Source organism: Nansenia antarctica (assembly GCF_963989245.1).
Source record: "Nansenia antarctica genome assembly, chromosome: 19".
Taxonomy (NCBI): Eukaryota; Metazoa; Chordata; class Actinopteri; order Argentiniformes; family Microstomatidae; genus Nansenia; species Nansenia antarctica.
This window is the reverse complement of record NC_137692.1, coordinates 14,068,994-14,087,272: the sequence shown is the minus strand read 5'-3', so window position 1 is coordinate 14,087,272 and position 18,279 is coordinate 14,068,994. Positions and strand designations below refer to the sequence as shown.

General features: G+C 40.9%; 1 protein-coding gene across 1 annotated transcript; it reads right to left on the bottom strand.

The window, feature by feature from the left end:
• Window positions 1-1,093: 1,093 nt before the first annotated feature.
• Window positions 1,094-17,611, bottom strand: LOC308173898 (meprin A subunit beta-like; the record flags this gene model as incomplete). Its single annotated transcript, XM_080548951.1, has 9 exons — window positions 1,094-1,178; window positions 2,476-2,527; window positions 2,857-3,468; window positions 3,708-3,932; window positions 8,641-8,859; window positions 9,166-9,341; window positions 9,690-9,807; window positions 9,916-9,994; window positions 17,552-17,611. 9 exons carry the CDS (start codon window positions 17,609-17,611, stop codon window positions 1,094-1,096), a joined length of 1,626 nt encoding a protein of 541 aa, XP_080405077.1.
• Window positions 17,612-18,279: the final 668 nt, after the last annotated feature.

The following is an 18,279-nucleotide window of genomic DNA, read 5'->3' as shown; positions in this document are numbered from 1 at the left end:
GATGATGAGTCACTACAGATCAGATCTCCACTAAAGCCATCCAAATGGCGTACAACTCAACGGTATATACACTTAAGAAGTTTGGAGTCCTTTCACATAACTCAACTCTGTGGCTAGGAACTACCACTGCAGAACCAGTCAATTCATCAACTAAATCCACACTTTCTTTCCTTGCCTTAACTTGCAGTAATTCTAAGTCAACCATCAGTTGTACTTGTATCCATTCAGGGCTGCCAAGTTTCACCAAAAGTTTGGAGTGAGATTTTTTGGCAGTGGAGCGACCCAAAACTGTGCGTGTTTTCAGCAGCGGCGGCCCCTCTCTCCCACCCAATTATTTGTGCTAGTTTCCTGCAATTTTACATGTTGTTCATAATAAACCAGCACAAGAAATGAAAATAATTTACATTTTATAAAACAAGAAAACAATTCAGACAATATATCATATTTATGAAATCTTAATAAACAAATACAGTAGCCTACAGACTCTAAAAGAAAAATGGGCCCCATCAACAGAACTCAGCCCCTTGGTCAGCAGCAGAAAGACTCTTGATCATCATCTTATATACAGTGCATTGCTCATAGATGGCTATCATGTTATACAGTACATACCAGGGTTTTTCCTGGGTCAGAATGAGGGCTAGTTTTATTGGGATAAAGTGAAACAAGCTCCACTACAGTATATAGACTCACTTCTAACAATCAACAATTATATTTAGTCCTTTGAGAAAATAAAACTTTACCACACAATTTCCCCTCAAAAAACAAGTAAACTGATATAGGATTACAAAATTGATGGGATGGTCTTTAACACTTATGTGCGTTCTACCACCCAGTATCCTTACATTTTCAAAATCACATCAGGATAAACTAGTATAAAGCTATTTTGCAGTTTTTCTCTGTAGGAGGCAGGCTAATTTACAAGACGTGCCAACTAGTGGTCGTTGTGTGTAAATAGCAGCTTGAGCATTGTAAAGAGGTTTAAAAAAAGGCACAGCTGTTCTAGTGTTAAGTGAAAAGTGAAACTACAGTGTTTTATGGAGATCATTGGTGCAGAACATCGTTCAGAGGCCAGGTGAGGACGGGGCTGAGTGACTCAACAGTGACTCAACAGCAGCATCAGAGCCAGGAGGAGGACCACCACAGGGGAGGACGCCATCCCAGGAGAGAAGCCAAAGATACTAGAGGAGAGGGAAGAGATACTGTGAGATAATGCTTTAATGTGAAGCCTATTTGTGACAGGGTCTGGTGATTGTGTAGATTATAAGCTTTCAAATGATGTGTCATATACATTGAAATCTGAAAATAGTTTAAGATATGCTTATTTGAATGTTGGTACACCTCAAACCAAATACCGGAGAAAATCGCAGACACGTTCGCTACCATCACGTTGCTAGCCAGCTAGCAGCTAAGAAAGAACATCGCTATGAACATCTAATTGCATGTTTAGCACATCACAACATGGTGATAGAACATCAACGTGCTAAAAACACATAACTACACATAATTAGACGATCACACAGTCCTTGCTTTTGAACACGTCCTAAAACCGACGTTTGTTTACAAGCCATATGCATCACTAACCTAGTAACTACGAAGCAGGACGATACAGTGAATTCAGTATTTAGTGATCCTTAAACCGTTTTTTTGTTATATTGAGTGGGCTCTTCAACATTTAAACTTTCATAATATGCAAAAAAAATAAAACACTTTGGGCCGGTTTCACAGACAAGGCTTAAGCCTAATCCTAGACTAAAACACATCTTCAATGGAGATTTTACATTGAAAGTGTGATTTAGTCCAGGACTAGGCTTAAGCCTTGTCTCTGAAACCGGCCCATAATTATTGTATATTTATTTATTTATTATATTTTATCTTATTTTTTTAAAGAAGCTTTTTGGACGACTTAAGAATTGCCGGCATGCGGACCTTTTCACCAGACCTTGTCACATTTTCGAGATCTTTACAAATGTATTTAATGGTCGATGATGTAATTGAAACAGATAATCAAAATATAGACATGTTGAGTTCACAGTAGTCTGAATCATATAATCATCAGCAGTATTGTGTCAAAACTTGAAAGAGAATGACTGTAAACAGGAGGTATGGTTTAGGTACCTGTCGTCTTCTGTTGTTGTTGGAGGGGGCAGAGTGGTTGTTGGAGGGGATGGATCCAGAGTGGATGTCCAGAGTGGAGGGGGAACAGTGGTGCTAATGATCCTACAATATAGAGCAGACATATTAAAAGATAAATTAGACTTATTACTTCTTTTATATATCTTTTAATATTGTAGGTAATATTGAGTACTCTGACAATCTTGAAAATGTTAACACACTTGCAAAATGACATTATTTGAAATGATAGTATTCCATTAAATATATTATATATATATATATATATATATCACATAAAACTTGTGCATAAAATGTTAGGCATATCATTAGGCAATATCATATCGTTGTTAGGCAATATCTTACCGTGGGGCACATGGACCCCCGCCACGTTTCCCTTCAAACAAGGTGAAGTTCACTGGTGGCAGCATTGGGCATGGAAGAGAGCTACTATTAAGTAGAGGGGAGATATCTGTGGATAGAATAAAAAACTAATTTCCAAAAGGGCATAGTATGTGAATGCCTGCTATACATTTCAAATGCTAGCAGTGACAACAACAAAGACTCTATCTCCATGTTGCCAAAACAATACATCCAGCTTGTGTGAGTAACATTACCGTTTGGTAAGAGGATAGGGTACACTTTAAAGTCCCAGAGGGGAAACATTGCTTAGACACCTAGTGCTGCTGTATACATAACACTGGACATTACATTACAAAATGGGGAAATATGCTTTTATAGGCTCACCTTGCATGGTGGTGAGGAAGATGGCGTCACCTCCCTTGAGGAAGTCTCTTCTCTGCAGTTCCTCTGTGTCACTGAAGTAGATTGTACCGATCAGTCGGTTTGCATAGTACGCCTCGTTGTTCTGGTCTGTGTAGAGTGTCCCAACTACACTCGGCCTTCCCCAACTCTCTGTGTCATCGGGGTCAGTAGTGATGCTCCGCTGCTTGGACATCTGCAGCTGAACGTTGGGGTTCTGGTCCAGCAGTAGGAAGGTCACCTGCCTCCATGGGCAAGGCCACTGGAGCTGGTCGTCATAGTCACCAGACACCAAACGCACATACAGTCCAAAGTAGGACCTGGACAATCTTGTCACTATCTGGTAGGCATAACCCCCTCTGGAGTAGTATTTGGGGCTGTAGAGAAAAGTGTTCCAGTTGCTGGTTTTCAAGACATTCTCAAAGTCCCTGATCTGCCAGGTGTTGTGGGGACATTCGGTCTCTGACAGGTTGATGTCATCGATGGAGAACCCTCCTGTAGAGTTTCCTGCTCCTTTACGCACCTCAAACTCCACCTGGAAGGTTCTGGTGCCGTTCAGGGGCACGTGGTGGAGCCGCCAGTAAGACGCTGGTGGACCTAAAGAAAAGTGTGTTTAAGTGGTATACCCGACTAGGAAGATACCTAGTATCAATATACACTGGGTGTATTGCTAATTGACCTGCACAAAAAATGCAAACATAATATATGCAAAAAAGGAAGGAATAAAACAACTGAAAAGACACATCTACATGTTTCAAGCAAAGCGTAGTGTTCTACATCTTTTCTAGGTTTCTCTTGTGGTGTTTGTTGATATGTCTCCTACTTATCATTATCACCTGTGATCTGGCCCATGAGGCGAAGAGTTCCATAAGTGTCCATCTCATCCTGGTACTCTCTGATCCAGATGTTGAGCTGGTCTGACTCGCTCCCACTGTGGTAGTAGTAGAATTGCACACACTGGACATTGCACTTCCTGCTGGGAGTTATCACCCTGCTCTCCAGCCTGGCCGTGTCTCCCTCCACCCCATCAGCTGTGTTGGCGTGCATGAAGAAACCAGTCCCTGGAGACAAACAACATTCATTTCAGTTAGTTTCATTAATGTCTAAATGGTAAGGGTCGATTGCAACCAACTTTGACAATAGGATGACGCATGCTATAAAATGCTAATTCCTGCCTTATTTCATCCGTAAACATTATTTCATATAGTACTGTACGTTAATTCGCCTTTAGGCAGTTGTATTATTTGTGGTTTCTGATTTCTGATGATGTTTAATTATTCGGATGGGCAAGGGTGTATGCTTCCATGACGGGCATCCATACGTATTTACCGGTACAGGCAATTCTCTAAATATAAGAGTCCTAGCCAGGACAGGCTGCTATGCATACACGTGGGGGATATAAAATGTCCATAATGTACCGTATTTTCCGCCCTATAAGGCGCACTTAAAAGTTCCAAAAAAAAAACAAAAACGACAGTGCGCCTTATAACCCGGTGCGCCTTATATATGGATCGAAATGTAAAAATTACATGACCAATATTTTTTTTTTAATAATAATACAATGTTTCAGTACGACTGGTAAACTGCAAAGCCGCACCGCTTGCAGCATTACGGTAATCTGTAAACACCGGTGCTTACTCACAGTGAAGAAGACGACAAAATGGCTCCTGTCAAGAGACACGCGTACGACGCAGAGTTTAAGCTCAAGGCTGTCAGTCACGCAGTAGAAAATGGTAATAGAGCAGCAGCGAGGGAATTCAATATTAATGAATCAATGGTAAGGAAGTGGAGGAAGCAAGAAGATGACCTGCGCCAAGTAAAGAAAACTAAGCAAAGTTTCCGAGGGAGCAAAGCGAGATGGCCACAGTTAGAGGACCAACTCGAACAGTGGGTTATTGAACAGAGAGCAGCAAGTAGAAGCGTCTCTACAGTCACAGTTCGAATGAAGGCAACAGCGCTAGCACGAGACATGAACATCGAGGATTTTCGAGGGGGTCCTTCTTGGTGCTTTCGATTTATGAAAAGACGTAAACTGTCCATCCGCGCAAGAACTAGCGTCTCGCAGCAACTGCCAGACGATTATAAAGAAAAGCTGGTCACTTTCCGCGCATACTGCGAAAAGAAGATAACTGAAAAGAAGATCCTGCCAGAGCATATCACCAACATGGACGAGGTTGATATTGTTTTGTTTGCATTGCATTTAGAAATGCTATTACTGTAACGCCAAATCAAATTCCTATATGTGTATGCTTAATGTGTATGCATAAATGGCAATAAACGTTATCTCATCTCATCTCATCTCTCATCAGGTTCCACTCACCTTTGATATTCCTGTGAACCGCACTGTGGAGAAAACGGGAACCAGTACGGTGTCCATACGCACCACAGGGAATGAGAAGTCATCCTTTACTGTAGTTCTCGCCTGCCAGGCTAGTGGCCAGAAACGTCCACCCATGGTTATTTTCAAGAGGAAGACCTTGCCAAAAGAAAACTTTCCAGCCGGCGTCGTCATCAAAGTTAACCCGAAGGGATGGATGGATGAGGAAATGATGCGCGGGTGGCTGAGAGAAATTTACGTCAAGAGACCGGGTGGCTTTTTCCACACAGCTCCGTCTCTATTGATCTACGACTCCATGCGGGCCCATATCACCGATGCTGTCAAAAAACAAGTGAAGCAAACTAATTCGGAGCTTGCCGTCATTCCGGGTGGATTAACTAAAGAACTCCAGCCGCTAGATATTGGTGTAAACAGGGCGTTCAAATCTAGACTGCGAGCTGCGTGGGAGCAGTGGATGACAGAAGGTAACGATGAATTAAGAATCAGTATATGTAATATGTATTTTCATGTACCTACTTCTGCAAATCTTCTAATAAAGTTTTCAATCAATCCAAAAAGGCGAACACACGTTCACCAAGACGGGGAGACAGCGCCGGGCGACTTATGCCACTATCTGCCAATGGATCGTGGATGCCTGGGCTGATATATCAGTCTCAACTGTGGTCCGAGCTTTCACGAAGGCAGGAATAACTGCCACTGAACTGCCAGGCAACAGGTATAGTATAGTATAGTGGATAGTGTACATAGCCTTTATTTATGTAAACCAGCTCCTTTCCCTTCTTGTTTTTTTTTCTTTCCTAGCACCAGGGGAGCCCCGCCTCCCAAATTTCATTGTTTGGTACCTGTACTATAGCAATGACAATAAAGACCATTCATTCATTCATTCATTCATTCAACAGCAGCGACACTGACTCAGATAATGACGAGAGGGAGCAGGGCATATTGGATCCCGTACTCGCCCAACTGTTCAATTCGGACACTGAAGAAGAAGAATTCAAGGGATTCGTGGAAGACGAATGAACTGAAAAAGTGAGCTTTACGTGTTATACATAACTGAACAATGTTGAGTTATGCACTAACGTTTGATTTAGTGGTATCAGACTGTTTCTTTTACTACGTGTTTACTGACATAAAGTTTGAATGTTTGACTGAATTGAATTAATGAACATCTCATCCCTCTGTCTCCATGTCATTGTAGAACACCCATGCCTTTGGAAGAAACGTTCCCCTCCACGTTTGGGAGAAGAGTGAACTTGTTATTGTTAATATTGTTAATATGTTATTGTTAATATTGTTATGTACATATGTGTAGCGAGAGGTGACGCATTTACAATAAATAGCTTTTTATTATTTTGCGCCCTGGTCATGGAATAACCTCCAGAACACACTACAGTTTATTAACCTCGTCTCCCTGTGAGAGTTCAAAGCTCTGATTGGAAATTGTGTGACAGAAATGTGCAATTGCTACTCTTAAAATGTTTTCATGTTTTAATATGTAGTCTGCTCTTATCTCTTGTCTGTTATTTAGTATGTTTTGTTTTATTATTATTGTTTTATTGTTTTATAATATTTTATTGTTTTTAATTTTGTAACTTGTATCTGTACTGGTTGGTGTGCTTTCTTTGGCCAGGTCTCCCTCGAAAAAGAGATTTTGATCTCAAAGAACCTCCCGGTTAAATAACGGTTAAATAAAAAAAATTATACCTCCAGTATGTCTCTGTGTTATTGTTAATATTGTTAATATTGTTAATATGCACATTAACGTTTGAACAACGTTTGAACGTTGAACAACGTTTAAGAACGCTTAATAAAGTGTGACTTTATTTGACTGTTGTGTTAACATTCCCTTTAGCACAGCTCCATCTAGTGGATGCATAACGCAACCCCAGTCAAAAAAAAAACCCGACAGTGCGCCTTATAAGCCGGTGCGCCTTATAAGCCGGTGCGCCTTGTATACGAAAACATTTCTAAAATAGGCCATTCATTGAAGGTGCGCCTTATACCCCGGTGCGCCTTATAGGGCGGAAAATACGGTATGTAACATATACATTTGTGTACTTGCCACTGGGTTGGACTGCAGTCCTAGGTCCTGTGACTCAAACAAGCTATTAACAGACGATGTACTCACTTAAATAGCGCATCTCTATCTAAAATATCTGATCCTTTTATCGTTTGATCATTTTATGAGTAAATACCCTGTTTTGGAGAGGCTATGGTGGATGCACCTTAACTCATTGACTGCCAAAGACGCCAATTGGCGTCTTATAGAATAGTAACGTTGACTGCCAAAGACGCCAATTGGCGTCTTATAGATTTTTTTTTCTTCCGCGGGGATCGCGTTATTGACATGTTCTACACCTAGCGAGTGAATTTCAGACTTGGGTGTAATGTATTTCGGTCCCAGATGGGGGCAGTAGTTCGATAAAAGCCTGGAGAAGGAAGTGGCTTGCTGTGGGTTGTAGTAATGGCGAAACGGATCAGGGTATGTGCCAAACGCGGCGCGGAGCATTGCGGCGCGGAGCATTGCGGAGCATCGCGGAGCAGCGCGGCCATCGCGCGACTCTTCAAACAGTTCAGAGTCGGATGATACAGAAAAAGTGCAGAAAAAAAAAAAAAGTTCTGCAGAAAAAGCTCGTTTTCTCTGTTTATTGGTCAAAATCAGGTGTTTTTGCTGAAACCACCCTATGTTCTACGGCCGATTTCTAAACACTCAAAGAGGCTAGAAACAAACTTTCTTTTTCTGATGAAAGAAGAGAGTCTAAAGTTTTGGTAGATATGTTCAATGTTTATGTAGTCCGAAAAGTCAATATTTGGTGGGTCTTCAAAGTTCAGTGAAAATGCCCCAAAAGTCTGGCAGTGTGGAGCTCTCCGCTCTGAACATGGCTGGCAGTCAAATTAAAGATGAAAAACACAATGTTCTTAATTCTTATGCATGTTGTATACATATTATTATATACAATAACCCTAACTCTAAATGAAGAGTCAGTATAGCTTTCTGAAATCTCACCGTTACTGCCGAGGGAGGTGTGGTCAGTGTCGGGACCCCCAGGACCCCCAGGACTACTTGTTACTCTCTCCCAGTCGGACTCCACACAACAACTGCAACGACTCATCCCACACATATCCTCGTCGGAAAAGTCGCAGAATTTGTTAAATGCGATGGTCGAACCTACAGGAAATACACACACACGCACACACACACGCACGCGCGCACACACACACACACACACACACACACACACACACACACACACACACACACAATAAATACTAAGATTCTGCTGGCACGTTGGTCAAATCAAATAATCGGTTCTTAACACTTCCCCTGCAACAAATGCAAATATGGGATTTTCTTTTTTTAACAAAAACAATATTTTAACACAAGTTTCCAAAACTCTATCAGTGATGTAGCACCACTTGATAGAACTTACTGCAGCTGTAGAGTCTGTTCAGCTTCACAACATCATTGGAGCTCATTTCCAGGCGTTGGCCAATCATATCCTGATACTCTGGTAGCTTAGTGATGATGGTAGTTCCGTTTCCATTGCTGAACGCATACTGGGAGTAGTGCATCACTGAGTTGTAGTCATATGGAGTACCCTGGGTAGTGATTTCTTCTGCACTTTTTTTCTTAAAATTTCCCTCTCTACCTGTAGAGATAGCAAGAGGCACATACAATCACACAATTACCACCCATCTGATTATCTGTTGATAACACCATGAACCATAAAATAAACCATAAACCATAAAAACCATAAAATACTGTCATAACTGCTAATCATTTAGCTAAATCATCTTAGCCTGACATGAATCATCATTAATCAATTCAAATTCAAGTAATTGTTTTTGGCCATGTGTAGGTACACTGTTTTCTAAATAAAATGAATAATTAAATAAAAATAAGAAGAACATTTTGTTCAGATTTGCTAATGATACAGAAAACAAATATATCAAACCTTCTATGATATTTTCGAAGACAATGGTCACATGGTCATCTCTGTCAGTTCTGGACTGCTCGTGATAGAAGCCCAGAGCGTGGAGAAACTCATGCTCCACTGTAGAAATACCATCACAACCCTCTCCAATGGAGAGCTCTTGCCCAGGAAAACTTCGCCCTATGTAAGAGTAACACCTACACAGGAAAGGACACAGGGTAACACACCCGCAAATGACCGATGGATGCCAGCAGCAGCAATGATATACCACCATAGACAGTTATTTTTCAAGACACAATGTCAATCAGCTGATCACCCATAGGACTGCTGTTGAACCCATAAGAATGCTGCTGTTGATCTTAATCACTTCATGTGTCCTGGCAAGGTTAGAACACAACACATGAGATCAGATCTCAACAAGCTGTTATAAAACAGGGTTCAACCAAGGCAATTCCCATAACAAACATACAGCAAAATGGTGCTAGCAAAAAATAATCTCCTCTAATGCACACATTATTGCATCAGCTGTAACTAAAGGACCTTACCCTTGCAGCTTTTGGACAGAGATGTAGTAATCCTCATCCTCCCTGGGCTTGAAGTCGATGCATGATTTCAGCCTGAACTGCTCAAGAGCTCGCAGAATGACTCCTTTGGCATTCATGTCTTCATTAGGATACAGAGGAATTAGGACCAAGTTAAGGATGGCATGGGAAATATAATATATATATATATATATATATTGTGGTAAAATGTCATTCCTACTTCATTTACCAAGGTCATTGTTCAAAACATAGGGGACAGGAAAGGTCCATAGGTCTCTCTCGTCCAAAATGGTGTTCCTCTGTTTTTTCTGAAACCAAACAATATGGATAAGCCTTGGGTAATGTAAATCAACAATCCCTCTGGAAATGTAGTGCCACTGACTTACCTGCAGTATATCTCCATCATGTAAATTCAGATCTAAAACAACAATGAAAAATCATATTGAGTGTGTAGAATATTGTATTAAAAACATGATTTGAATTCAGATAATTGTAAAAGTAAAGGTGGAATTAAGAAATAGGTTGTACTGTGGCTGATGGAGACAGTGCTTTCCACAAACAGATATCCTTTATCTCATCTTTACCTTTGTTTATTTCGACAATGTCCCGGTTGTCACCCAGTTCTTAAAAAACAAAAGAAGAAGAAAACACATATAGAGGGAATGAATAGGTACAGAAACGTGCTAAATACCTAAAGAAACAAAGAGAGCATGACTGTATAATGGCAGGGCATTACCATGCTAGTATTAAGACAATGTAATGACAAAACATAATTGTAATAATAGTCATGTCGTCCTCCAGGTACACTGAGGTATGTGTGCATCTAAAATCTGTGACACCACTGTCACCAGATGTTTCTAATATATTTCCAAACAACCTTTGTTTGCAAAAACGTACCCTTGATCTTTGGTGGTCCCTGAAGACAAATAAAACATTTAATATAAAATATTATTTTTGTTTAAAAGTACTTACTTACTAATAAATATGATTTTCATTTTGTACAATGTCCTTGTGATCTCAAAGAAAAGATATTCAAATACTCACTGCCGTCTGAGCTTTTTGGACATTTCGTACCTGGAATTGTCATCAGCAAGAATCAATGATGCACGACCAAACACAAATTTAATCTGGACGCATTTGATTTCTGACTTTCTATACCTGTCTGTGTTACATGTTTGTATTATTCTGTTGGTTGGTGGTGGGGTTGGGGGGTGGAGAGAGGTGTGTGTGTGTGTGTGTGGGGGGGGGGGGGGGTGGAGGGATAGCTGGATACAATCAAAATGTATAATTTGTCGATAACTGTTGTATTATCGATAACTTGACGATGTTGTTATAATAATAATAATAATAATAATAAAAAATAATAATAACAATTTATATATATATGTTATGTGGGATAACGGTACATGTGGGAAAACTAGGGTTAGGGTTAGGTGTTAGGGTGCTACGGTTAAGGTTAGGGTTAGGGTTAGGGTTAGGGTTAGGTTTAGGGTTAGGATTAGGATTAGGGTTAGACATGCCAGCATGTATGTGAAGGAAATGGTAACCCCCCAAACTCCAGCCCGCTCACTCCGCTCCTCCACCTCGGCTGGCCGACTGGCCCCACGACCTCTGCACAGCAGTCGTGCTGCCCGATCACGTCTCTTCACAACACTGGCTCCCCGCTGGTGGAATGAGCTCCCCACGGCTGTCAGAACGGCAGAGTCACTACCCATCTTCCGTCGTAGACTGAAGACCCATCTCTTCAGGTTACATCTTAACTGCTCCTCCTGAGACATCTTCTGCCCCTCAGCACTACGTCTCCTAAAGACACCCGCTTTCCCCTCTACTGTGTCCCTAAGAACTTCTATTGCCCCCCTTGTACTGTTTCTCTGTTCCTCCAGTATAAAAATACAAATAAAAAACTAGGTTTCAGAAGAAGGTGATAGAAGAAGGTTTTTCCTTCTATCAATGGCCCCGGGCCTGAGCTAGATTACTCTTCCTGCCACGAATGGTGGACTGCTGATTCACATGCTTAGCATTCAAATGTATTGATTGTAAGTCGCTTTGGAATAAGGCGTCTGCTAAATGCCAAAAATGTAAAATGTAAAAAATGTACCAAATCGACATAGCACCTAACCCTAACCCTAGCTTTCCCACATGTACCGTAACATATATATATATATATAAAAATGTCATACTCTTACCGACGAGAGACAGCCAGAGACAGCCAGGCTCACCACCAGAAAAGTAGAGATAAACATTCTCTTCAGGTGTTCTTGGAAGGGTCAGGCACCCTAATAACAAAGAACAATAAGCAAAGAAAGATACAATATAAGACACAAGAAGAAATATTAACGCATTTCATCCCTCAACATTATATCCTCTTGACATTGCACAAAATACAACAAGATCCAAGATCCAAAATACTTTTGTGAAAGAATAAATCTTTCAAATTATATTGCACAAGTATCAAATCATCAAAACTTCCTCAAACGTCATCAAACTTCCCATACAGGAAAAATACACTACACATATCCATAACACTGTCCATACCTGTATCCATATCCAAATCTGTACACTATACATAACACTGTAATTGTTCAATGCTACAGCACTATAAACCACATTAGAGGAACAATTGGACAACGTTTACCTGAGATATCCAGATGTTGGATGGGAACAAGTCTTCATCAACTGAGCCTGAGCAGATCTGTACTATGGAGCTTGTTTATAAACAGTATCGAGCGCAGCCTTGGATTCCCCTCTGTTCTTTTTTTACAGTTATTATTATGGACACCCATAACTGAATAAACCGGTTCCAAGCAGCAGCGTTCTAAGCATGACACAGCATTAAGACACTTGATTGGTTGGCGGCCGTTAGCCTCGGGGTTCGAGAGACTGGCCAGGTCGCTGGTTCGACCCCCAGATCTCTGTTCTTCCTGGGGGGAGATGTGTGCACAAACTGCATTTAGTTTTCTCAGTACTTGTGCTCTGTTCAATGTCAATAAAGTTTAATCCTAATCTCTTAATCTTGTATTTACTCAACCTGCACCAGGTGTTTTATCTTTTTTCTGAAATGTACTGTAACATTGCTTAACAGGAAGAGACTACAGCCACTGTTTCCCTGAGAATGTATTCAGCCAATATATATTGTCCATGACTGTATGTCAACAAACTTGTCTCCACTTAAAGAGCGTCAGTGACGCACAAATCTCGCCAACCCAAAATATGGGCTTTGTCAACACAATGTTTGCATGTGGTGAACCGTACCAACCAGATTATAAAAAGAGAAGTTTGAGCCTAGACCTTTCTTTGTTCAATTCTATGACAAAACGTATTCCAGTTACACAATAAATACTCAATGTATACAGTAACCTGAAAGACTGTGTCGAACATGTGATGCCTAATGGTTCTCCTGTATGTGAGCTGTCATGGCCTATGAGGTGAGGGCATGAACCAGCACCTATGATGAGAGAAAGGATGAAAACAGGCTCACTCACAAAAAGTAGTTGATGGATTATTTATTTGGTTTATGGTTATATTTCTGAGACTACCTTTTGTTGCAGTGACAGCACTGATGAAACCTTTGAGTGAGATGATGCATTTATGTTTCAGTCGTACAGTATGCATTCAAGTCTACAATATATGTGTAATGTAATGTGTACGTTACGGTACATGTGGAAAAACTAGGGTTAGGGTTAGGTGCTAGGGTGCTAGGGTTAAGGTTAGGGTTAGGGTTAGGATTAGGGTTAGGGGTAGGGTTAGACATGCCAGCATGTACCAAGTCGACGTAGCACCTAACCCTAGCCCTAGTTTCCCCACATGTACCGTATTCCCACATGTACCGTAATTATAGGGGTTGAAGCTAGAATGATCATTCAGGTCCTTTTCACGTGTAATTACTTTTTAATTCAAGCAGGAGGTGCCATAGAGATCAGAAAGATTAACCACAATAGGCCTAGGCTTCAGGGAGTCTGATACTATAATAGTATGTGTTCCAGTGGCGGACTCAGGCTGTTTGAAGGGCAGGGGCGAAAAGAAAAAAAGGGCACCTACTGCACAACATGGGACCCCATGGGCGTCACCACCATATATTTGGGGGGGGACGTGTCCCCCCCACCTTTGAAACAAGGTCGTTTGGACCCCCCCACATTTGCCATCAAAAATATGTTGCATGACTGGTCAGCGTTATTTTCATTGCTTCACAATCAAATCCGTTCCACTTTATGAGTAGGGGATTGCCTATATCCAGAAATCCACTCCGCGTTTTACTTCTGTTTTTAACGGCACGCAGCATCAGACACGCACGCAGATTCTAAACATTCAGAATGAGGCAAGACGATATTTAGATCATCCACCAAGATGGATATAAGGATTTTTTTTTTCTAAGAAGAGAAAAGTAAGTCAAAGTCATCCAAGTTTTCCCGTGAGTGGCCAAACAGCAACATTGCGTTCTCCCAAGGTCAAACACAGCCAGCTTTTCTGATAAGAATGTTAGCACCTTATGAGACATTCTCTGTATTAGCAATAGAATTAGCATAGCCTACTAGCAACCAAATACGAGCTAGATCAGCTATATGGCACTAGCAGTTTTGTTAGGCATTACTAGTGCGGTTAGACATGTTTAAATGCAGAACAGACACAGGCGAAATGTCATCAAAAGCACAGAATGGCGACAAACACCTCACAGTGCTTACCTGTCCTGTCATTATTGCATCTCCTGCCCGTGTTCATTGCCCTGAGCATTTGCACTATTTAATTTGGCCATTGCACCCACCCAAAGAATCAATTTTGCATCTGATTGCTTTAGCTAGGGTTAAAAAATAAGAAGAAAACACCTGTTCCAATTTATTTTTCTATTTCTAAAATGCTTGTGATTGTATTTTTTGTATTGATGATTGTATTTCTATGTCAAATGTTCTATTAGAGAAAAACAATATGAACAAGTGCTCAATGCATCCCCATTTCTCCTGATATAGGTGGTTGAGAGTGAGAGTGAGTCAGAGGCAGGGGCAGCAGGCAGGGGCAGTGGAGACAGCTCTAATTCACTCTTTGATTTTTTGTTTTGTTATAGTTGTATGTTCTGCAATGCACTGAAGAGGGCTAAGTTTGATTGTAATAGGCTCTGAGTAGCCTAGGTACATATTTTATGTTTCCTCATAACTTTTTATTCAATTTGTTGACTCAAAGTTACCTCATTCTTTTCTAATTCACTCTTTGATTCTTTTTGAATCTTCATATTTAATAAAGTACCTAAAAAGTGCCACGTGTCAGTGTCAGGCCTCTGTGAGTTAAACCAAAACATAATAGTAGTCAGTAATTGCAGACCATGCCAGCTCCAAGGAAAAACAAAGAAAGGGGGAGATTATTTTGGGTGTAAAACGCACCAGAATGCAGGAAATTGAATCTACTATTTAAAAAATTTCGGGGGGAGGACCCCCAGACCCCCCGAAAAATAAGTGTCCCCCCCACATTCAAAAAGCTGCTGACGCCCATGTGGGACCCCATCAGTGCACATGGTCAAGTTTAGACTATTGGAAGGGCAGCCAATAGGGCACGTCCTCTAATTCTGCCACTCAAAAGGGCACTTTAGTGCGACGTTTTTCAACTGTGGGGGCACATGGTCAAGTTTAGACCATTGGAGGGGCACCAGTAGGGCACATCCTCTCATTTTCGCCACTCAAAAGGGCATTTTTGACACTCAAAAGGGCACTTAATAATATAGGTTAATCTTTCCAGATCAATAGATTCCAAGAGCCCCCTCTTCCACATTCTCAATGTTGGAGTGTCCATACTCTTCCAGCATAGTGCTATGATTCTCCTGGCTTGAAGGAGTCCAAAGTCCAGAAGTTTGGTCTGTTTTGATGTCTGTGTGAAGTCCTCCGGATATATTCCAAGCACACAGAGTTTTACATTTAACGGTATTTTGGCATTAAATATATCAGACAAACATTTTGTTACATCTTTCCAGAAATGTTGGATCTTCGGACACTCCCATAGACAGTGAAATAGAGTACCTTTGTCATCTACACACTTAACACAAACGTCTGGGATGTTAGCAGACATATGGTGGAGCTTGACAGGAGTTATGTACGTTCTCATTAACCATTTATGTTGAAGTAGTTTAAACCTTGTATTTATCGTGTGTGTTTGCGCTTTTAAACAAGCAGCATTCCAATCAGTCTCGTCAATGTCTTCTTGTATGTCAGATTTCCAAGCATTTAATTTGTCTAGTGTTGATTCTTTACTATGTGCCACTAGTATATTATAATACCTAGATACGTGGCCCTTCTCTTCCAAATGTACAAGTGTTATTTCCTCGAGTTTTGATAGAGGTGGTATACACATTATCTGTTTATATTTTGATGACATATAGCTTTTTAACTGTAAATATTTAAAGAAGTGTTTTTTTTAGGAATTTGATATTTTTGACACAATTGATCAAAAGAAAGCGACACTCCGTCTGCATATTGATCCATCATTTTCTTAACACCGTTTATATTCCATGACCTAAATCCTCCATCTTTTCTACCTGGTGTAAATTGCTCATTGCCCCATATAGGAGTAAATTGAGACAATACAGGTACATCACCTATATGTTTGTGTGCAGCGTGCCAAACTGAAATTGTATTTTTAAGAAAGGGATTTTTTGTTCGTTTCTTCAGTGTTTTAATATTTGAAGAGTATAGATATACCGTACTCTTAATGGTAGATCTGGAATGGACTCTTGTTCAATGTTTACCCAGGCAGGAGGCGCTGTCGTGCGGAAATAATATGATGCTGTGGTCAGTTGGGCTGCCATATAGTACCATTTAAGATTGGGAAGTTGAAGGCCCCCCCTCTCATAAGGCAGATATAACAGCTTACGGCGGAGTCTAGCTTTCCTGCCATTCCAGATGAATTGACTAAGTAGTTTGTTAATATTGTCGTAAAACTTGTCTGGCAGTGGCAGTGGGAGTGTTTGAAAATTATATAAAAATGTGGGTAATATAGTCATTTTTATTATATTTATTCGTCCGATCATAGATATAGGCAAAGTGGACCAGCGATTCAGTGTTTCAGTTACGCCCTCTACCAGGGGGTCATACTTTGCTGGGATTATTTCCTTCAGATCAGGAGTGATTTTAACACCTAAGTACCTAAAACCTTCAGTGGTTGTCATAAATGGAGTATGCACTATGGGATTATGTCTTTCTTCTTTATTAAGAAACATCAGTACTGATTTTGAATTATTAATGTTATATCCAGAGAACCCCCCAAAGTTTTCAATTAACCTCACCAAATTGGGAATACTATCTTTTAAATTTGTCAGAAAAAATATTATGTCATCTGCATATAACGAAATGCGATGATCTATTCCCCCAATTGTAATGCCTGATAGTCCTGTATGTGTCCTTACGGCCATTGCTAGCGGTTCAATTGCTAGCGTGAATAATTGTGGAGACAAGGGGCAGCCCTGTCGGGTGGATCGCTGCAAACTAAAGGGTTTGGAGATGTTACCATTAGTCAGGATCTCAGCGGTTGGATTTGTGTATAGTAGCTGAATCCATCTGAGAAAAGTTTCACCAAGTCCAAATCTTGGTAGTATTTCAAAAAGGTAACCCCATTCTATCCTATCGAATGCTTGGCATGCATCTACTGATACATGCCACATCTCCAGGTCCAGCATCACAGTGAGCAGGAGGAGCAGGAGGAGCAGCTTGGAGTCCTGTCTTCTTCAGTTTCTCCACTAATTCAGCCAACAGAGTGTTTTTCCTCAGAACAGGCCTGGGAATAAAGCTTTCCTTGCACATGGGGCAACTGTAGACCCCCTTCTGATCATCCTGGTCCCAGCAGCCTTTAATACAGCTCATACAGTAGCTGTGCCCACAGGGAATAGTTACCGGATTCTTCAGTAGATCCAGACAGATCGGACAACTGAAGGAGTCCATGCCCTCTGCCATTTTGCTGCACACACTACCAGAGGGAATAGCAGAATACAATGATAAGTTGCGTTTCTCTAGAAGTGTTTGTGCTCTGTGGGCGGGAACATTTCCTGGTTCTGTGACTTCCTCAAAGATTGTGTTAAAGTGAGATGGAGTTAAATTGAATGAATGAATGAATGGTCTTTATTGTCATTGATATAGTACAGGTACCAAACAACGACATTTGGGAGGGGGGGCTCCCCTGGTGCTAGGAAAGAAAAAACAACAACAAAAAAACAAGAAGGGAAAGGAGCTGGTTTACACAAATAAAGGCTATGTACACTATCCACTATGCTATACTGTACAAATAAAACACTGTGCTGTACTCTATGCTATACCTATTCTAACCTATTGCTGTACTCTATGCTATGCTATACCTATTCTAACATTTCCTATTCTCTGCAACCTTATGTACCCTAGGGTTGTCATATTGCACATAGTGTTATTGCACATTCATTTAAAGTGTCGCAGTTTGCAGGCTTGAAATGTACACATTTGTGCCTCAGCACTACACCAGATTACCATCTGTAGCCACTAGATGGCGCAGTTATACAGCTACCTCATAGCTTACTACAGAGTAGAGCAGGGAGCAGTTCGTCAGCGCAGCTCAGGGATGCCTCTCTGTACTCTGGACTGCAGGCTGGGTC